Here is a 20,758-nt window from a genome sequence, read left to right as displayed (position 1 = left end):
TTTTAGTACATTTTTGAATATGTTAGTCATCATGCCTCACTCTCTACAGTATTTTTAAGCAAATCATTTTGCGAATATGTTTGGGAACTTTCGTGCTTGGAGATCATGCCAGTAATTCTGCCTGCTGCAGGCTTACAGCACAAAGCTGCCGCTTTGCAATCATCAGCATTGTCAGTCTGCCATATGTACTTACTTCTTCATTGGCATGATCTATTATTCCGTATGTTTGACATTGTAAATAGCAATGATTTTACACACCCTTCCCACATCCCAGATCTCTCTACTGGCTCAATAATGAGATGGGCAAGGTACTCATAAATAGAAAAGCTTTAAAGGTGACTTCTGCTGCTTATATCTTTGGATGTTTTGATCATTTTGTACTGGGGTTTTCACAAAAGGTAACCTTTTTAATGTCATGCTGTGATACAAAATTCTCTCTAGGTGCAGCCATTAAAAAACATGATCTGTCCAGAGCTCTGGGTTTAACAGAAATGGGATTGCAGATAATTTTACAACAAATGCATAAATGTGAAAAGTCAAAAAATAATTCTGCAATCTTTCAGTCTATTAAACACTGTAAGCTTCCATCATGTATGATAAGCAGTTTCAGAAAATGAAACCACTTATATAAGTAAAAGGCATTTAGATGTAATTATAGGTTTCAGCTGCCGTTCCCATGAAGCATTGATTCTGAGATTATGAGCAAGGTTCCATGTTAGAAAAGCATTGAGTATGGGAATTGTTATCTTCATTTATCACTGCTATTGAATATATACCGTTTTATGCGTGGTGCATAGCTATAAAAGGACAATGTAATAATTAATATTTTTATTGTATTCCACAGGGGATGGCAGAACTAGTAAAACAAGTGAAGAGTCTCCCACCAGTTAATTTTAATTTATTGAAATACATCTGTAGGTAAGATGCTCAGGGGTAGGGTGGTATTGGTCAAAATATTGGCAGTTTTTTTTTTATATGTTTTCTTGTTACTAAACTAAACACGATTGAATTGTCCGGCGGAATTGGTCCGGACCTTATAACGAACAGACTTGGCTGCACACGGACGCTCCAAAAGTCCGGCGATTTCTAGCGCCATGACGTACAGCACGTACGACCGGACTAGAAAAAGGAAGTTCAATAGTCAGTAGCCAATAGCTTCCTTCTCGTACTTACTTCAGAGCATGCGTCATTCTTAGTCCGCCAGACTAGCACACTGACGAACGGATTGTCCACTGAAAGCCAAGTCCGGCGGACAAATTTTGAGTCAAAACTACTTTCTAAGTCCGCCGGACTTTACGATGAAAAAGTCCGCTGGAGCCCACACACGATCAAATTGTCCAGTGTACTGTGGTCCAGCGGACCCAATTCGATTGTGTGTACACGGCATAAGTGTTACTAAACCCAGGGCCATGCATTCACTATATCTGGTCTCCCAAAGTACACAGAACATGGAAATGCAATTATTTTAGTAAATATAAACAGCAATACTTTTTCTCATCCGCAGTATATAGCAGTCTTGTGATTTATATCAGTTCCTGATGAAGCTTGTAGGAGGAGTTTTCATACTGCACTGGGCTGTCCTATGAGGCTGCAGGGCTCCTGACCCTCTGTCCGGACATGTCTGGACAGTGCTGATTATCCCTGTGTTGCTCACATACACTCTCTCAAGAAAAAGAATAAAACTTCTCTAGCAATACATACCAAAGTGAGCATGCCTGACTCCAAAGGCTCTGTCTTATCCGGACTTGTCCAGGGAAGGGAGAATCTGTGCAAGTGCGGCTTGTCCATTAGGGGCTCCCAGGTGCTGCCCCCTCTCTCCAGGCCACCCCTAATATACAATGGATAGATTAATGCCTGCCGCAGCCACCCCCTATGCCTTTTCAGGGCATCGGTAGCATGAATTACAGCAGCCAGGTTTTTTTTAAGCACCTGATTAGAGCCATAGGCTCTAATAGGCTTCAAAATACGGTGGGCTCAGGTTGCAGAGGATGCATCTGGAGCTCACCCAGGTGTGTTGCAACAGCGAATGAATATTCGCTGTTGCCACACTGATCCTCCTACCGGGAAGCGGGTCTGATACCCATCACCCGATAGGTTGAAAGGAAAGGCGATCCTATTGGATGACTAGTAAGAGGGGGAGGAGACGCAGAGCAGAAGCGAGGAGAAGAAGAGTCACTGCCTAAATGCACTGTTTCCACTGATGCCTGGATGCCCGGTCCCTGCCGTCCCATACCCTCCACCTAGATGGGGTAAGTGTCAAAGGGGGGAGAGTTTTGTTGTTTGCTGCCCGGAAACAAAAAAAAAAGCACCAGCTGCTACTGGATCTGTGCATGCAGGATCAAGCAGCTTTTTTTACACAATGCAGAGGATTAACCCATTAGATTCCACGGTGTGTATAACAAGCAGGCTTCACTGCATATACAGACTGATTTTACTGTTGGTGCTGTGTTCCAGCAGCGAATTCCCGTCTGTTGCAGGAATTAAAAATACTTGAGCTGAGTGCGTCTCTGTTATTCAGGAGACGCTTTGTATTTTTAACCAGTGAATATAAGACTTCATCTGATTTGCAGAGGTGGAGAGGTGGGCAGATGATGTTGCAGTTTCCGCCTTGGTTGGTCAGAGGAAGCCTTGTATTCCTTAAAGTGGAAGTAAACCCTTCTATCGTTTTCAGTCAAGGAAGCTGCCATCTTGGCCTCTAACGATTCTTCAACTGCCATAATGCTGCACATGTGTTCAGTTATGAAACCAGCCATTGGATGGTTTGAAAGTTTGGTTGAGAGCACAACCAATGTGAAAGTTAGCATTTCCGGCATGCCGGGAATGTAAGTGTTTTTTGAAACTGGGTTTACTCCCGCTTTAATAAAAATACAAAGCATCTCTTGGGTAGACAAGCCTCAGCTTTCAACTTTTTTTTTTTATATTTAATCTGTAATAAATGTTCATTTGGAAAATAAAGATTTCATTTAAATAGTAAAAAATATAAAACGTCAGTTTAAATATATGTAAACTTAAAAATAAAATTGACCATAAAAATGTTTCTGCTAATGAAGAAAGACCATGCCTATATTTATAACTTGTTGGCCTTAGCTGCCCTTTCATTCACTCTCTGATTGATTATTGGATATAGTGCTATGTTTGATTGCAGATGTATAATTCTAAGAAATCCACTGATATGACAAGTACTCAAACAGGTACTTTAGAAATAATAAAACTGCTTTATTTCAGCCTTGTTTTCATTATCCCTGCTATACAACACTGTTGTGTGGTTCCAAGTCACAAAGGTTATAAATTAATATTTAACTAAACATAAAAGTTTTATTGTGAGATCAAGTATATAAAAAATATCAAAATGCAACCCCTCCCAAAATGTAGTTCTCTTTTTTTAGAAGGGCACAGGATTCAGTCCTCTGCCTAGGTCTGATTGCTATCTATGTCCCAGCCATAGAGATTTTAAACATTAGTACAATCCGAAGGGACCTCAGTGCCCTGTAATTTTTACATGAGGCTCCCAGCATGCTAACACCAAAACATGGAACCTGTTTACCAGATGCTTTGTGTAAAATGTTTTACATTTTTCATTGTGATAAACACTGAACATGTGTTCCAATCCTTCTTTTCCTGATTTACCAATGCCAAGTGTTAGGTTAGTCATACTAACATAATAGATCATCAATCAGCGCTAAACCGCATGAATGGAGAAATCTCCCTTGCCATGGCTGTCAGAATACCCAAACAGTAACTGTATCTGATTGAACAGTCACTGCAGATGGCAGTTTTCCATACTTTTAGAAAAAATGGATGTACTGTACATGACGTGGCAATTGTAATTTTTGTTGTGACCATTGTGAATTTTAAGTGAAAGAGTAAAAACTGACCTATAAAAAGACTTACATTTTGTCTCCAGAGCAAAAGTCCAGTTTTGTTCCATTTATCTGTAGTAAATTATACCTGTGCCCTAATTATATATTATTTCTGTACATAACAGATTCTTAGATGAGGTACAGTCCTATTCTGGAGTGAATAAAATGAGTGTTCAGAACTTGGCTACAGTCTTTGGGCCTAACATCCTGCGTCCCAAAGTGGAGGATCCAATGACTATAATGGAGGGTAAGATTCATAATAGTTTTGAAAAATGCTACTGACACATTAATTAAACTTTTTTTTTCTTCATAAAAACACGTGTATTTAATAACCATAAGTAATAGTACATCCCACTTCCTATATAAAAAAATAATTGAAAGTGTTAGCTTAAGCATTATATAAAAAATGTCCCATTTATTGCAAATACATACATTAATATTGTATAGTATCTCATTTTGTCTTTGTATCAGCTCCCTGTAATCCAGCATACTATATCAGCATTTAGACTGGGAGAGGAGAAAGAGAACTGTAAGCTAAAAAGGCTTTATTGTATTGTATAATACTTTGAATCTTAAAGTGTATTTTCATTTTTGCAGCCAAATCAGTATAACTTCACATATTCACATTCGCATAGCATATCTTAACCACATCTCACCGGCCTATAGCAAAATGAGAGCCTGGCTGTGGCTCTCCCGTTTTGACTGGACAGCATATGACATCCTTCAGAACAAGCTGCTCGTACGAGCCCCCAGGACTCTCCAACACACCACATCTCCGACCACGGTAAAGAGCCTATGACGTAGGCCCTTTACCATGTGATCCGCTGTGTTCAATCACAGCTATTCACAGCGTAACTAGGAAGTTCCAGTTATTCGCATTCCTTTATTCACGCTGACAGTATTTTTTCAGATCTACTGTATGTTGTCAGTTTTTAACCACTTCAATACTGGGCACTTTCACCTCCTTTCTGCCCAGGCCAACTTTCAGCTGTCACACTTTGAATGAAAATTGCACGTTCATGGAACGCTGTACCCATATGTTTTTTTTTAATCATTTTTTTTTTTTTTTGCACACAAATAGAACTTTCTTTTGGTGGTATTTAATCACCACAGTTTTTTTTTTTTTTAGTTTTTTTTGCTAAATAAATAAAAAAAAAATGTTTTTTCTTAATTTCTGTTATAAAATTTTGCAATTAAGTAATCGTTCTTCATAAATTTAGGCCAAATCAGAGTGTATTATTTAGTCTGTAGAAAAGTTATAAAGTCCACAAACTATGGTATATATACAGGCATCTGAAAATCGATCAATCCTGATGTAGACAGCCTACTACCTACTTTCTTGAGGTCTGAAAAATTCCAGGACAGCACAAATATGCCCCAGATGACCCCTTTTTGGAAAGTATACAGTCCAAGGTATATAGTAAAAGGTATGGCGAGTTTTTTGAAGCTGTGGACACAGTAGGTGACAGATCATGCTGCAATAGATGTGCACACGGTCTGTCCTAAAAAGTGATTAAAGATCTTGAGGCTTGAGTGGCACATTGTATATTGTTGAACATAAAAATATATGTCCCTGCATTTGCCCCCAAAACTGGGCATTGCAAGCTAGTTTGAACTATTTTAAACTGCCTACAGAGTCATATGTATAACCCTGCTCCAAACAAACAACTATAAAGGTAAGGAATATTGTTTTTTAATTTCTTTAAGGTAGACTGTATGATTGGGAACATATAACAAAGATATAATGCTGGTTTCTCAAATATGGCAGCAAATGTGTAAATACACTTTAAGATGGTGATTGGAGGAGAGAGCAAAGAGGTAACTTTATTAGTCATTTATCAGTCAAGAGTCTTGTTCTTGCTCTCTCCAATCACAGTTTGGCCAAGCTTTGCTGTGTTAACTGCAGTGCAAAAATGAAATGGTTAAGACTTAGCATGGCTGGCAGAGCTGAATGTATTAAAACACACATTTAACAAAATGACACAATAGTTGGACTGCCAAGACTGTTCACATATTTTTAGTCCAAGCTAGTCTTTATCTGGCACTAAGGCACTATTCCTCCCACTGAGAGGAAGCAGTTAGGCATAATTCCTTCTACTGACACCAACAGTTGGGTATATTTACTGCCACTGACACCAAAGATGGGATAGTATTCCTCCCAGTACTCCTTCCAGTGATACCAATGATGGGGTCACCAAGCCTGAGGCATTGTTTACACCCACTGATGCCAGGGCATGTTCTACTCCCACTGACCACAGTCCAGCCCCTCTAAGTCTGAATAGAAATACACTGGCCTTTTGTTTAGAAGGTTTGGAGAGCCAATGGCATATGACTACATTTTAGATTTGCTCAATTAGATTATGGAGTATATTATTTTCTGTAAACAATGTGTTTTATGTGTGTATATATTACACAATGACATTGCTCCTAAATTGTAAAATTAGTTTTGCAGGAAGAATATATTCTGAGACTAACACATATAAATTATAAAATTGACAAATCCCACCCACTTAAAGTAGAAGTAGGGGGTTTCCTTGCTGTATACTTGTAAAGAGATCTGTGTAAATACCATTATTTTTAATCAGCTGCAGTGCTGTCATGTGGTGTGATCTGTGGCTCCCCTGTGTCAGCAAGCAGCAGTTGCAGGGGATGGTAGGGAGCTCCAACCACAGAAGATCAGCGGGTGATAGCAGGGTTCTGTAAATTCAACCACATTATCGAGTTCTTCCTGACACAGATTTGATTTATGAACTAATGCCACAATGGACTCAGCTTCATTTCTTACATATGGTGCTGTTATCTCATCCTTTTATGTCCTACCTTATTAGGCAGGCATTCTGCACTGTTTCGTTAACAGTGACATCATCACTTACCATTTATATTAAAACTGATATCAATCTGATTTCATGCTGATAATTTTTTCGTGCCGACAAGAAGATGACCTCCTAACATTTGATGTCAACACTGACTAAAATAGTCATGAACAAAGTAATACCCATTACATGGCACACCAGTTGTCGCTGTGCTATTTAGTTTACATCTTTTACTGTGCCCTAACTCCTAATCCTATGATTAGATCAAATACTTCATCATACCTTAGTTGTGATGCTAGAAGTAAAGTTACATTCACATCAGCCTCATTCCAGGCACAACTGTGGCCAAACATAAGCACACATTAATACTGTTTGTTGTTATTACAGACATTAGAATTCTTTAAAGTAGTTGTAATGGCTGATATAAAATGCTGTGAATTAGTATTCACTCCTGTAGACTTTTCTATGTTTTTTATTGTAACTGACTTGGATTAAAATGCATTTAATTGAGATTTTTATTAATGTATACATGTTTTGAAGATGTAATAATTCTTGAATTGTAACTCAATAGTTGAAAAAAAAGTAAAAACACGCACTTATTAGTTATGTCAATATCCTAATACTAATATAATTCAGCAGCTAAAACAACCTTTGGCTGTAGTTACAGCTGGGAGGCCTTGGCAGCAAATTTCTAACAGCTTAGACCCTGCAGTTTCTGGCTATCCTTATGGCTAAATTGCTGAAGCTTTATCATAGTGGATGAAGATCATTGGTGAACAGCAATTTTTGAGTCTCACCGTAGCTTTTGACTAAGCCAGTGGAAGCCATTATGGTTTACAGTTTGAAACCAACCTCTCTCTGTATATTTAAATTCTCTGCCAAACTAAAACAGGTTTTCTCCTAGGATTGTCTTGTTTGGTGCCATCCATTGTATCCTCAATCCTGACCAATGTCCCAGACACTGTTGATAAAAAGTATTCCTACAACGTAATAATACAAACACCATGCTTAATTGTGGTAATGCTGTTCTTAGGGTGTTCATTGGCTTTCTGTCACACATAACATTTTTATTTCAGTTTTGGTCTCATCATACCGGAGAACTTCTTTCACCATGTTGCTGTGTCTCAAACTCTAAACGGAATCTGAGTTTGGATTGCTTTTTAGCAATGGCTTTATTCTCATCCATTTAGGTTATAAAGGTCCTATGGTCAGTTTCCCAAATCTTAGTTAAGGATCTCCATCAACCATTTTAGAGTTACCATCAATCAATTGACCAGTCAATTACGGTGGGGAGCCTTGAACTGAACCAATTCTCCAGAATTTTCCTGTTTCAGTAGACATATAAAAAACTTTGCAATCTAAACAACTACCGAATCCAGTATGTGATGCACAAGCCTCCTAAAGTAAACAAAAAATGTCCTTTACCTTCCCTAACTGAGCCAAATCCACTTTCACTTAAGTCTCACGCACTCCCACTGCCAGACACTGCGGCTCAAAGTGGGAAGGCTTCAGAAACAGAGGCAGCACTTCCAATCTAGAAAGCAGTGGGCAGGACTAGATGTGACCACAACCCCTGCAACATTTTGTCCATCCCACTGTAGGGCAAGCAGGTGCAGACAGTATAAGAGTGGAAGCTCTGCTTTGAATTCAAGAGCAATTCAGCATTGTTGCCGCATCATCACAGAAAGCTGCATTAGGTGATCTTCACTGGTAAGATCAACAGCTATTTGTGGGATCTTGCAGGGGGACTAAGAAAAAAAATGCAATTGTAGATATATTTAAGTACAGCAGTGCTACGGGAGTTTTTATGGGAGTTTTTAGACCAAATTACTGTGGTATACAGTATAGTTATAGCTTGGAAATCACAGTAATTGAGTTTGAAATAGACTGTTACAGTAGCTCTTTGGTCTTGATAATTCAATTTTGCTTAACAAGCTCTATGACCTTTCATAAACAAATGTATTCTTAAATCATGTAACACCTAAAATGACTCTCCCTGGTGGTTTCTGTTCTTCTAAACATGTAACTGCTGAAGGCAGCTAGATGCACTTCTTTTCAGCCTATTTTCTCAGTCTAGGGGTGAATACATATGCAATCAAGGTTTTTATTTTTTATTTGTAGATAATTTTTTAAGTTTTAAAAGTTAATTTCATTTCAACAGTGTGTTTTTTTTATAGTTCAGTGATAAAAATCCCAATCAAGTCCATTTTACTTAGCTGTCACAGTACACAATGTGGAAAAGTCCAAGGGGGTCAATATTTACTTATATATAAAATAAACTGGTTCACATAACAGTGATGTGCGGTAATTTAAAACAATCAGATTGCTGGGTGTAGTGCAGTTAAAGGGTACAGTGCCTTGAAAAAGTATTCATACCCCTTGAAATTTTTCACATTTTGCCATGTTACAACCAAAAACGTAAATTTATTTTATTGGGATTTTATGTGATGGACCAACACAAAGTGGCATATAATTGTGAAGTGAAAGGAATAATGACAAATGGTTTTCAAAATTCTTTACAAATAAATATGTGAAAAGTGGGGCATGTATTTGTATTCAGCCCCCTTTACTCTGATACCCCTACCAAAAATCTAGTGGAACCAATTGCCTTCAGAAGTCACCTAAGTAGTAAATAGAGTTCACCTGTGTGTACTTTAATCTCTGTTTTGTGAAGCCCTCAGAGGTGTGTTAGAGAACCTTAGTGAACAAATAACATCACAAAGGCCAAGGACCACTCCAGACAGATAAGGGATAAAGTTGTGGGGAAGTATAAAGCAGGGTTAGGCTATAAAACCATATCCCAAGCTTTGAACTTCTCACAGAGCACTGTTCAATCCATTATCCAAAAAGAGTATGGCACAAATGCAAATCTACCAAGACATGGCTGTCAAGCAAAATGGAGTGTCGGGCAAGGAGAGCATTAGTCAAAGAAACAGCCAAGAGGCCCATGGTAACTCTGGAGGAGCTGCAGAGATCCACAGCTCAGGTGGAAAATCTGTCCACAGGACAACTATTAGTCGTGCATTCCACAAATCTGGCCTGTATTGAAGAATTGCAAGTAGAAAGCCATAGTTGAAAGAAAGCCATAAGAAGTCCCATTTGTAGTTTGCGAGAAGCCATGTGGGGGACACAGCAAACGTGGAAGAAGGCACTCTGGTGAGACGAGACCAAAATTTAACTTTTTTGCCTAAAAGCAAAACACTATGAAACATGAAACATGGGGGTGGCAGCATTATGTTGTGGGGATGCTTTTCTTCAGCAAGGATTGGGAAGCTGGTCGGAGTTGATGGGATGATGGACGGAGCCAAATACAGGACAATCTTAGAAGAAAACCTGTTAGTCTGCAAAAGACTTGAGACTGGGGAGGAGGTTCACTTTCCAGCAGGACAATGAGCCTAAACTTACAGCCAGAGCTACAATGGAATGATTTAGATCAAAGCATATTCATGTGTTAGAATGGCCCAATCAAAGTCCAAACCTAAATCCAACTGAGAATCTGTGGCAGGAACTGAAAATTGCTGTTCACAGATGCTCTCCATCTAACCCGACAGAGCTTGAGCTATTTTGCAAAGAAGAATGAGTGCAAATTTCACTCTAGATATATTGACTCAGGGAGGCTGAATACAAATGCACCTCACACTTTTCAGATATGTATTTGTAAAATATTTTGATAACCATTTATCATTTTTCTTTCACTTCACAATTATTTGCACCTTTGTGTTGGTCCAGCACATAAAATCCCAATAAAATACACTCACGTTTTTGGTTGTAACATGACAAAATGTGGAAAATTTCAAGGGTATGAATACTTTTTCAAGGCACTGTAATTTACGGTTGCTGCATTTTATTGTCCTATTAATAGAGAATAGACATGGACTTTTTTGTTTCTTTATCCTTTTCATAAAAAGTGTAAGCAAAGGCATGGATAAGTACCTGTCTGATGTCTGCTGCATGTACCAAGAACATTCTGGGTTTTGTTTGCACTTTTTTTGAGTGTCTTTAAAACTGCAACAGTTCATACAGGCTTCTAATGAAACCCTTGACTAAGTATAGCCAATGCGGAAGAAATAATGCTGTTCCCTTGGGCTTCCATACTTCAAGCTGAACCTTGGGCACATTTTTTTTCGCCATGCAGTGGGGTTGTGCCTTTACTGCACAAGTTAATTGCTTGTTTTGTCTAGGGGTGAACAGTAAGATTATATTTGCCTCAGGAAAACAGTGCTCGCCCACTGTCCAGTGGTAGACTGTTTCTGGTCATGGAGCCTGTTCTGGTTGTGATAACATCAGGAACAGTCCATTATTCAGGACTGATGGAGGACGTGGATGCCCGGACTGGTCTTGTACTGAAAGAATTGGAGGATTAGGTAAGTATATCTCCGCTCTCCTCTCCCCTCGAAAAAAAATGAGAAGTTAAACGGTGTAGTGCTGGCACAGCTGTACTGCATAGGAAAAAATGTTTTGCCTGAAGTCCAGCTTTTAAGACCTGCAATGCAAAATCCCATGTTGAAAGCCTAGGTCTTAAACTTGGCACAATTTAATTAAAATGTGTTTTTTAATGTGATAAGTTGTGCATTCTTCATTCTGAAATTGATTATGTGCACAAATTGTCCAGAGTTCTTTGCAATGGCCCACTATAAAATATGGGGTATATGTACACAAAATTCACACAATTTTCACTCAAGATTCTCGCATTTTACTAATTAACCTTTATTAACTGTTTCCCTCTGACTGAGACCCTTTTTAGAGTCGGTGTGGTTTAAAACTTAGTTTCCATCCTTTGTTTTCCAGGGACTGTAGTTGTACAGCAGCTAATGGCAGTGATGATAAGTGAACATGAAACCCTTTTCCCCAAAGATGCTGATGTTCAGATTGATGCTGGCCCAGAACTGACCAACAACAACATTGAGCTGCAAAAAAAGATGCTTCTAGGCCAAATACAGAACAAGGAGAACAATAATACCAAGGATATAGCAGTGAGACGTTGCTCCTGGGAGAAGTCTGATTCTCCACAAAGGTCAAGTGTTGAAAATGGGTCTCCCACTGTACTCTCAGGAAGTAAATCCAGCAGCCCAAGAAACAGCATTCACAAACTGGATGTTACACGAAGTCCACCGCTAATGGTGAAAAAAAATCCAGCTTTTAACAAAGGTAGTGGGATTGTCACCAACGGGTCTTTCAGCAGCTCTGTGGAAGTCCATGACAAGCACCATTCTTTACCCAATGGTACCTTACAGGCTAGAAGAACCTCTTCTCTTAAAAGTTCAGGAACCAAAATGGGTACTCACAGTGTACAGAATGGTGCTGTAAAAATGGGAGTGTCCAGCACAGACACAATGAGCAATGCTTTGAACAGTCGGACCACAAGCTGGCTGCCCAATGGATATGTGACATTAAGAGATAACAAACAAAAAGACTCTACAGCCGAATCAGTGCTGCAGCAGCACAGATTATCTACATATGATAATGTTCACCAGCAGTTTATGATGAACTCTGATGATAAGCAAAGTGTGGACAGTGCAACATGGTCAACATCATCATGTGAAATCTCTCTCCCTGAAAACTCCAATTCCTGCCGCTCCTCCACAACAACTTGTCCTGAGCAGGACTTTTATGGCGGTACCTTTGAGGACCCTGTGTTAGATGGGCCAGTCATTGAGGATATTACTAACGCAGCAGACTTTGAGAGCAAATTTGACAGACGAAGTGCTGGAGGTCACAGCAGCAGGGCTACCAGCAGCAGTGACAACAGTGAGACTTTTGTAGTGAGTAATTCAAGCAACCACAGTGCACTTCACAGCCTTGTATCCAGTTTAAAGCAGGAAATGTCAAAACAGAAAATGGAATATGAGACCAGAGTAAAAAGGTATTATTACTAGGGTTGTTATCATTTTCTATACTATATATTCCACATTCTTGTTGCAATTGTTTATTAAAATGAACATGCACAACATCATATACTTACCTAACCTTCAATCCACAGCTGCTGTGTTTGCCACCAAGAGCAGTGGTAGTACCTAATAAGCTAATTGCCAATCATAAACACTGTGATATGGGAGACAGTTGGGCAGGGGAGTGAGTCGCATGTTTCACTATACCCAGAGGTACTAGATATTTCTCTTAACTCCCAGTGCAGTATGTATTTTCAGATGATTAAAGAAAAGTATATACAGAAGGGGGATTGGGTGCTAAAGTTACCTGTCGCTTTTGCCCTGCATGGGTAAAGCACAGATTTATTTTAAGTTGATTCCTGGAAAATGTCTCTGGGTTCTCAATATAGCTTTAATTATCTACCATGATAGCCAACAATGAAAAGAGTTTGAAGTCAAGATGCTACTATTTATTTAATAACACATTTGTTTGCAAATGCATTTAATTAATTTTTTCCCAGCTAAGAAACAATTTAAGATCTGACATTTCCACTTTTGCAGCCAAATTGGGATAATACCTACTTTATACATATTCCCATTCACAAAACCTTTTTTTGCTGAAAAATCCTATACAAATCTTACTTAGGTATCCCCTCCTCTGCAATGTTGAGGAGGGACTGGGAGGTATGTTTACCACAATAATCCCGATTGTACTGTGCTGGCAGATCTTGATTATTAGTTGTAAACTAGATGTGCATACTGTATGTCCTAACAAAATTCTTATGCCGCGTACACACAATCGGAAATTCGGCCAGCAAAAGACTGATGAGAGCTTTTGGTCGGAAAATGCGATCATGTGTATGCTCCATTGGACTTTTGCTTGAGCGAAATCCCACCGGAATTCCATCGGGAAAACCATCAGAGCTTTTTCCGACCAAAACACTAGAAAAAAACTCTGGATGAAAAACACTGAGGTACAATTTTATTAGCTTTTAGGAGCGTTAGTATTTTTTTCATGTTTTTACAGTACATGAAAAAAAAAAAACACTTGAAAAATCTTTTAGGGGCGTTCAACGTTTTTTTTTTCTCCTGGAAAACGCTTCTAAAAACTCATCAAAAAACGTTTTTTTTCTGCTCCTAAACACTGAAGCTTGAAAAATACTTCTAGCATAAGATAGTGTGCATGGACACATAGGAAAACACGATTAACTTCTAGGAGCAGAAAAAAAATGTTCATAACAGCTTCTAGGAGCTTAACCACTTAAGGACCAGGCCTCTTTTTCAGATTTGGCGTTTACATGTTTAAAACATTTTTTTTTGCTAGAAAATTACTTAAAGCCCATGGAATGGCGTCAAACTTTTACCCTCGAAAATCTCCATAAGCGACATTTAAAAAATTCTACAGGTTGCATGTTTTGTGTTACAGAAGGGATCAAGGGCTAGAATTATTGCTCTCGCTCTACCGTTCGTGGCGATACCTCACATGTGTGGTTTGCCCGCCGTTTTCATATGCGGGCGCTACTCACGTATGCGTTCGCTTCTGTGCGTGAGCTCGTCGGGACGGGGGGGTTTAAATTTTTATTTTTTTTCTTATTTATTTTACTAGATTTTATTTATTTTTACACTTTTAAAAAAAATTTATGGATCACTTTTATTCCTATTACAAGGAATGTAAACATCCCTTGTAATAGAAAAAAAAAATGACAGGTCCTCTTAACTATGAGATCTGGGGTCAAAAAGTCCTCAGATCTCATATTTGGACTTAAATGCAATTTAAAAAAAAATATTATTTTGTTTTTAATTACATTGAAAAAAATATACCTTTAAGAGGTATGGGCGGAAGTGACGTTTTGACGTTGCTTCCGCCCTCCTATGGTTTAGAGACAAGTGGGGGCCATCTTGGCCTCACTCGTCTCCATACCCAGCAGCAAGAAGGACCTGATCGCCTCCGCCGCTACCGACGGCTCCGGTAAGCGGCGGAGGGCACGGGAGAGCGGCGGGAGGGGGGTGACACCTCTCCCGCCGCCGATAACGGTGATCTCACGGCGAACCCGCCACGGAGACCACCGTTATTGTACACAGGACCACCTCCTGTAAAGAGGGATACCTCGGTTGTGGCAGCAGCTGCTGCCATTACCGACATAACCCTCTTCAAAAAAAGGACGTATATTTACATGAGGCAGTCCTTAAGTGGTTAAGAAAAACACTAGTGTGCATGGAGCCTCAAGCTGAACTTCAGGAATTTTGTGTATTGCATGCTTTATTGGTCCAGCTTGGCACAATGTAAGTATGGATTACTCATATCTGATGGACCACTGGAGAAGTTGGAGATCATTATAGTAGTTGGTGCTACAACAGTGATAGCTATGATCTTCTAGGTCCTAAAGTTCTGTTTGTGAGTCAGCCTCACTGCATACTAACCATAGGGGGCGTTTACTCAGCAAGCACCACCATTCATAGATCGCCTTATATTTTCTTCAATGAACACAAGGTGTTCTCTGATTGAACGGGGTGAAGAACACCCTCTTCTCCAAGTTGACAGTGTCTCTTTAATTGTGAAAGCTGTGGAAATTTTGGAATGATAATCAGCATCTATTACCTATTATTCTCACATACTAATTAAGCCCCAGCCTTACCATAATGCTACTACATTTTTTATATGACTACCATAAAGTAACCATATAAAGAGTTTGGTGTCATTTAGAGTGATGAATTACTATTGAATTTGTCACACCAAACAAACCAAAGAGTAATCTGCTAGTGCTCCTATTTCTAGCGCTTTCATTTAGCAGGCAACTGAGTATAATAATTCTACAGCATTTGCAGTACATATTAGACCCTTCAGTTGGTTTTAATAACCCCGATACTTCAGTTTTGTCAGGGGTCGGGTTGAACCAGAAAGCTGAAAGTTGCTGCTGTGATAACTATCTGACTTCATCCATTGTGCAATTGCAAGCTAGGATTCCACTCCCAGCACATATTTCATATCTACTTTCTTAGGAAAAAAACAACTGGTAAATGTCATTAGACTGGCATTGTGTTGTATTTCTTGCTCTGCAATTACAACTAGATGACTTGTGATTACATCTACAATACCTATGTAAATTTTATATTGTATGTTAAATCCCACCAGTAATACTAAAGATAAAATTGGAACACCACTGGCTGTGTTGCTAGGGCAACTTGGTAGATAATATATAATGTTTTTACATTACACTAGACAAGGTCAAGTCAAATGTAATGTACTTTTTAAACTAAAAAGCATATTAAAACATACCTTTTAATAACAATGTTGTACATCTCCACAGCATGGAACAAAGGAATCTAACTCTGGAGACAGAAGTAGTAGCCCTTCAAGAGGAACTGGAGCAGGAAAGAAAGAAGTACACTATGGTGGAAATTAAAATGAGGAATGCGGAACGTGCAAAAGAGGATGCAGAGAAAAGAAACGACATGTTGCAGAAGGAGATGGAACAGTTTTTCTCAACTTTTGGTGACCTCACAGTGGAACCACGTAGGCCAGAGAGAGGGAACACAATATGGATTCAGTAAAGTGGGCCAAAGTATGTTGGACAGTGAGAAGAAGCCGTAGCGGATGGTCCTCAGGTGGCTGGTCACCTGACCAAGATTAGCATTCTATTTCTAGGTACCATGTAGAGAGCAGGCAAAAAATTAATTAAAAAAAGAATCAGCATCATCCACAGTATCTGCCTAACCAAGTCCATTCTATTATTACATAATCCATATTGCTACTGTCAAGTGTTAAAACTGGATATGTGTACATAGATTATAAAAAAAAGTGTTATGTTTAAAACAGAATTGTATTCCAAGAATAATAATATTGCAAGTATTGTATTTAAAACAGCAAACTGATATGTTGTTGCAGTCGAGCTTTATATGAAGTCAATATATATCCTTGCACTTAAAATGTAATACAATATTTTTGCGCATTGTGCTATCATCGGCTTATTTTGTATATTAATTGTCCCTATTCCCATGTTGACAGGGAATGGAAATAAAAAAAAACAAAAAAACTATATAGGATGATACTTGTGGCTTTTGATGTTTGTGCCAACCAACTTGCCTATGACCAAAAGAAAGTGTACAGAATTTTATAAAGCATTGCCACAAGACTTGATATGTCTGGCTCTCTCTTTTCTACAAAATATCATTGCTGTAAGTAATAAAAATGATGATTTGTTGATGATGGGGAGTGCTTACACCCTAGAATTGGTGACACACGGCATTCCGATTGCAAGAATTACTATTTGGATTCACTGGATGTCAAGATGTATAAGAAAAACAGACAAATATCATATCATGGGTTGCCAGCAGTGCTTTAGCAATATTCAAGGACAGTTAGTGGTACTACAAAATTTCAAGGTACTCTAGGTTTGCCATGAGTTATTTTGTGGGCAAAGCTTACATTTTCCTTCCCTGTGCCTGTCTTCTGGTGCCACCTACTTGTGAAGGCTGGTATTGAGGTGTGACCATTCATAATAAATACTTGCTGACTATACAGGGACTGTCAAAGGCGAGACTGGGAGATGGAACATGTCAGATTTATTAAATGGAGGGATGGAAAATAGTCTGAAAGTTGTATTTACATCGAAAATGTTTTTTGCTGAAAATCTGTCGGAAGCTCATGGTTAGGTATAATATCAGACAATCGGATCTCAATGATTATTACATTTTTACCTCACCAATGGGTATATTCTATTTAAGCAGACACCATACTTTCCATAACACACACTTTAGGTTTTATGTCCTATTAAGAAACTACACACAACTCTATAACTGATTTAAAGAAATGAGGCGGGGTTTTTTTTAAATTGGTTTTAGCCTTTTAGCCCAGTCTGCCTTTTATTTTCTAGTATTTGTTAAAGTGGTATTAAACCCAAAAACAAACATTTAGTGTCTTTTTAACAGAAAAACCTGTACTGAAATGGTAGCAAAAGAGTGTTGAGACAAATCATTTCCCACTGACGGGGTTGGTTACAATGGTCAGCTATTATTTATTCATGTAAAACCTTAACACAAAGAAAAAAAAAACAGTTTGCTGTAACTGCTTGTGTATCTGTAGTCTAAGCTGATTGAAATTTGTTTGTGTATCTAAATTTCCTAGTATATCTAACACTCCCCTCCCCCCAGACTGACAATGCTGCTGTCCAAAGATGCCCCTTGTTCTCCTTCATCTAGAGTTGGGGGCATTCTAATACAGGAGGTGTGTTACTGACCAGGTGAAAACAGAGGGAAAAAAGCATAAAAGGAAAAACGAATGCTGCCAACACACCTAGGGATTGGTAATCTGCAATATATTACATTTTTGGTTTTGGATTTAATACTGCTTTAAAAGATAAAACTAACAGCTAAAGCTATAGGCAATTCCAACCTGTTTCCTTTCTGCCTAGGCTGTTTTTAAACCTATCATTTTCATAACTTGAGCTAACAAATGTACTAAAAATTAAGTGGCATCATAAAGGTTAACATTTCTCAAAATGCTGGTTAAACCTGAGAAATGCCAACTGACACAATAGTAATTTTGAATAATTGCTGTCTCGCCGAATCATTTTAGGTATTACAGATGTACATTTGCAAGAACAGGTTTATGAACCCTTAGAAATCCACATTTTGCAGTGTGTTAACACACAGGGGTTGATTTACTAAAGAATGCAAAATCTGGTGCAGCTGTGCATCGTAGCCAATCGGCTTCTAACTTTACTTTGTTCAAGTAAGCTTTGACAATAAAACCTGAAAGCTGATTGGTTTCTCTGCAGAGCTGCACCAGATTCTTCACTCTCCAGTTTTAGTAAATCAACCCCATAGTATTGTGTTTTGCATGTATTTGTTTTGAATGTGCTGTCAATCCCTCACAATCCACCTGCACCTATTTTTATTTTGAACAAGATGCACCATAAGGCAAAAAAAGTTCACGTCCTCTAAAATGCATGTGGGCAGTGCTGTCTTGTATTTGTATGCTGGGATGCCATTTAAAATAAATAGCACTACAACACATAGAGAGATGTGTGCTTGGGGTGCATTGCAGTAATATGTGGTACAACAAGCTTTTTGACACACTTACTGCAGCACAATAGTTTAAATCCACTCTTAGCCCTTGTACACACGGTCGGAGATTCCGACAACCAAATCCGTCTGAGTTATTTCGACGGATTAATTCCGGAAGAGGTCCGGAAGTGATGTTGCATACACACGGTCGGACTAAGTTGTCGGAAAATCCAATTGTGCATAACGTGATGACGTTATTTCGTTAGGACGGGACTACGTTCAGGCTAGTAGTGAATAGCTTTGGTCTAGGAATTTGATCTGAGCATGCGCGGCACTTTGTCCGTCGGAGTAGGCTACACATGATCAGAGTATGTCCGATTGGAGCATTTTGTCGGAAAATTTGGAAAAATTGGTCCGTCGGATATTCCGACGGAAACAGTCCGATGCAGACCACACACAGTCGGAATATCCGACAAAACGGTCCGATAGGAAACATTCCGACTGAATCTCCGACCGTGTGTACAAGGGCTAAGGCTTACTAATTAATACTTTGATTTAACAAACAACACACATCTCCATATACTGTATCTTAGTTACAAAAATGGTTTAAGCAACCTTTGTTTTTCAATTTTAAGAAATTGACACGCTACATAAATTGACCTGTAATAAATAAATAATAATGGCACTGTAAAAAGAGGGTAATTAGATTCAGGATTTCTAGCCAACAAGGTTTGCGGTACTAAATGAGCAGAAAGTTCATATTTCCCAGTAAGCCCAGCTGAACTTGCATGATTTAATTCACGCATGTCAGTCCCGACTTCGGGGGGAGATTTCAGAGATATCTGTGCAGGCTGATGCACAGATGTCAATGGAAATTGCACCCCGAAGTCACCAAAAGTAGTACAGAAACTGCTTTTGGGAATCAGTGTGGTGCCACAAATGCAGCGTCGCACCAATTCAGCCGGTGCCATTGCCAGCAATTGCTGCCAATTTGGCATGAGATTTGACATTTCAAATCGCATGCCAAATAGCTCCAATGTGAACATGGGCTAAAGCTGTGTTCACTGGAAAATTATTTTGTGCAGGAGAAAAAAAAATCTCCTGCACATAATTGTGTGAGTGAACACAGCTGAATTAGGCTATCCAAACATTCTATTAGTTTAGTAAATCAGCTTGATGAGCTGTAGGTTTTTACCTGCTCCATTTTAAAAATGAATACTTCACAGCAGAATTTTTTTTTTGTTGGAATATATCCTAATCAAACACATTTCAGAAAGCGTCATAAGATTTGCGGTCACTCCCAAGGATGCAAGGGGTGGGAAAAATAATTCTTAAAATAAATCATTCTGAAAGTCAGCTAGTTTAGAGATGGAAGAAATAAAACTCCCTAGAACTGTTATTTCTATAAAAATCATTAAAGGACTCACCCAACCAATTTCTAACAAGCAAAAAAAAAAAGCACCGTAATAGTAGGAATCTCTTGCACTTGATGATCTGTGTTCAAATGCCTACCAAAGGCAAACAAGAACACCTGGATATTGTACCCAACTACTGGAGCAGATGATACAAAAGCTAAATGTTAAAGTCAAAAAAAGTTTAATAAATGTGATGCTACTGCCTGTAGAGGGAGCCACCACTAACTAACCAGTTTGAAGGCCAATTGGAGCTCAAACATTTTCTTTCAGTATTGGATTGAATGAGGTTAGAGATACTGTTTAGGAGACCCTGCCAGGGTAAAGGAAATGCAAATAAAGGTTCTCTGAAGGTGAAGATGTCTTCTACTCTTTGTACTCACCTATTTGCTTGTCTGGGTCTCTTTCTTTTGTTTTTTGTTTGTTTTTCAACACTGCAGCATTCAACACATTCAACATTTTTTAGGAGATGGTTCTATTCTCTGACTGCTGTGCCACTGAAGAGTTTTAAGAGCATTTTTTTTGTATCCATGAAGAGTATATTTGTATCCATCTCCTGACTTGTGCCTGTCCACAACTATATCCCGGAGGTCCTTTGCCAGTGCCTTGCCACCTATAGTTGCTTATTTGCTTCAGTTGCACTATCAGGGACTATAGCGCTCCAGGAAAGTTCTTTATCTGCTGAGCTAATCAAAATGACCACAGCTGATCACAATTGAAAGTCAAATGGCTTTGTGTGCCAGTGAAAAACTGATTAGCTACACCTGATTCAGTTTACAGGTCATTTTTAGGAGGGGGGT

The 20,758-nt window shown here is 38.8% G+C and overlaps 1 protein-coding gene across 6 annotated transcripts in view; it reads left to right on the top strand.

Moving 5' to 3' along the window:
• Positions 1 to 16,673, top strand: part of ARHGAP24 (Rho GTPase activating protein 24) — a 725,763-nt gene extending 709,090 nt beyond the window's left edge. For all 6 annotated transcript variants that reach the window (XM_077476404.1, XM_077476403.1, XM_077476408.1 and 3 more), the window contains 4 exons: positions 845 to 918; positions 3,986 to 4,107; positions 11,462 to 12,536; positions 15,849 to 16,673. In XM_077476404.1, the coding sequence (XP_077332530.1) occupies positions 845 to 918; positions 3,986 to 4,107; positions 11,462 to 12,536; positions 15,849 to 16,092 (1,515 nt within the window). In that variant the 3' untranslated portion in view covers positions 16,093 to 16,673. The remainder of the gene's footprint in view (positions 1 to 844; positions 919 to 3,985; positions 4,108 to 11,461; positions 12,537 to 15,848) is intronic.
• The last annotated feature ends 4,085 nt before the right edge of the window (positions 16,674 to 20,758 follow it).

This window comes from Lithobates pipiens, unplaced genomic scaffold (assembly GCF_037356315.1).
Source record: "Lithobates pipiens isolate NorthernLeopardFrog02 unplaced genomic scaffold, aLitPip1_a1.2 Scaffold_13, whole genome shotgun sequence".
Classification (NCBI taxonomy): Eukaryota; Metazoa; Chordata; class Amphibia; order Anura; family Ranidae; genus Lithobates; species Lithobates pipiens.
Note: the sequence above shows the minus strand (reverse complement) of the source record. Positions and strands in the feature narration are given on the sequence as shown.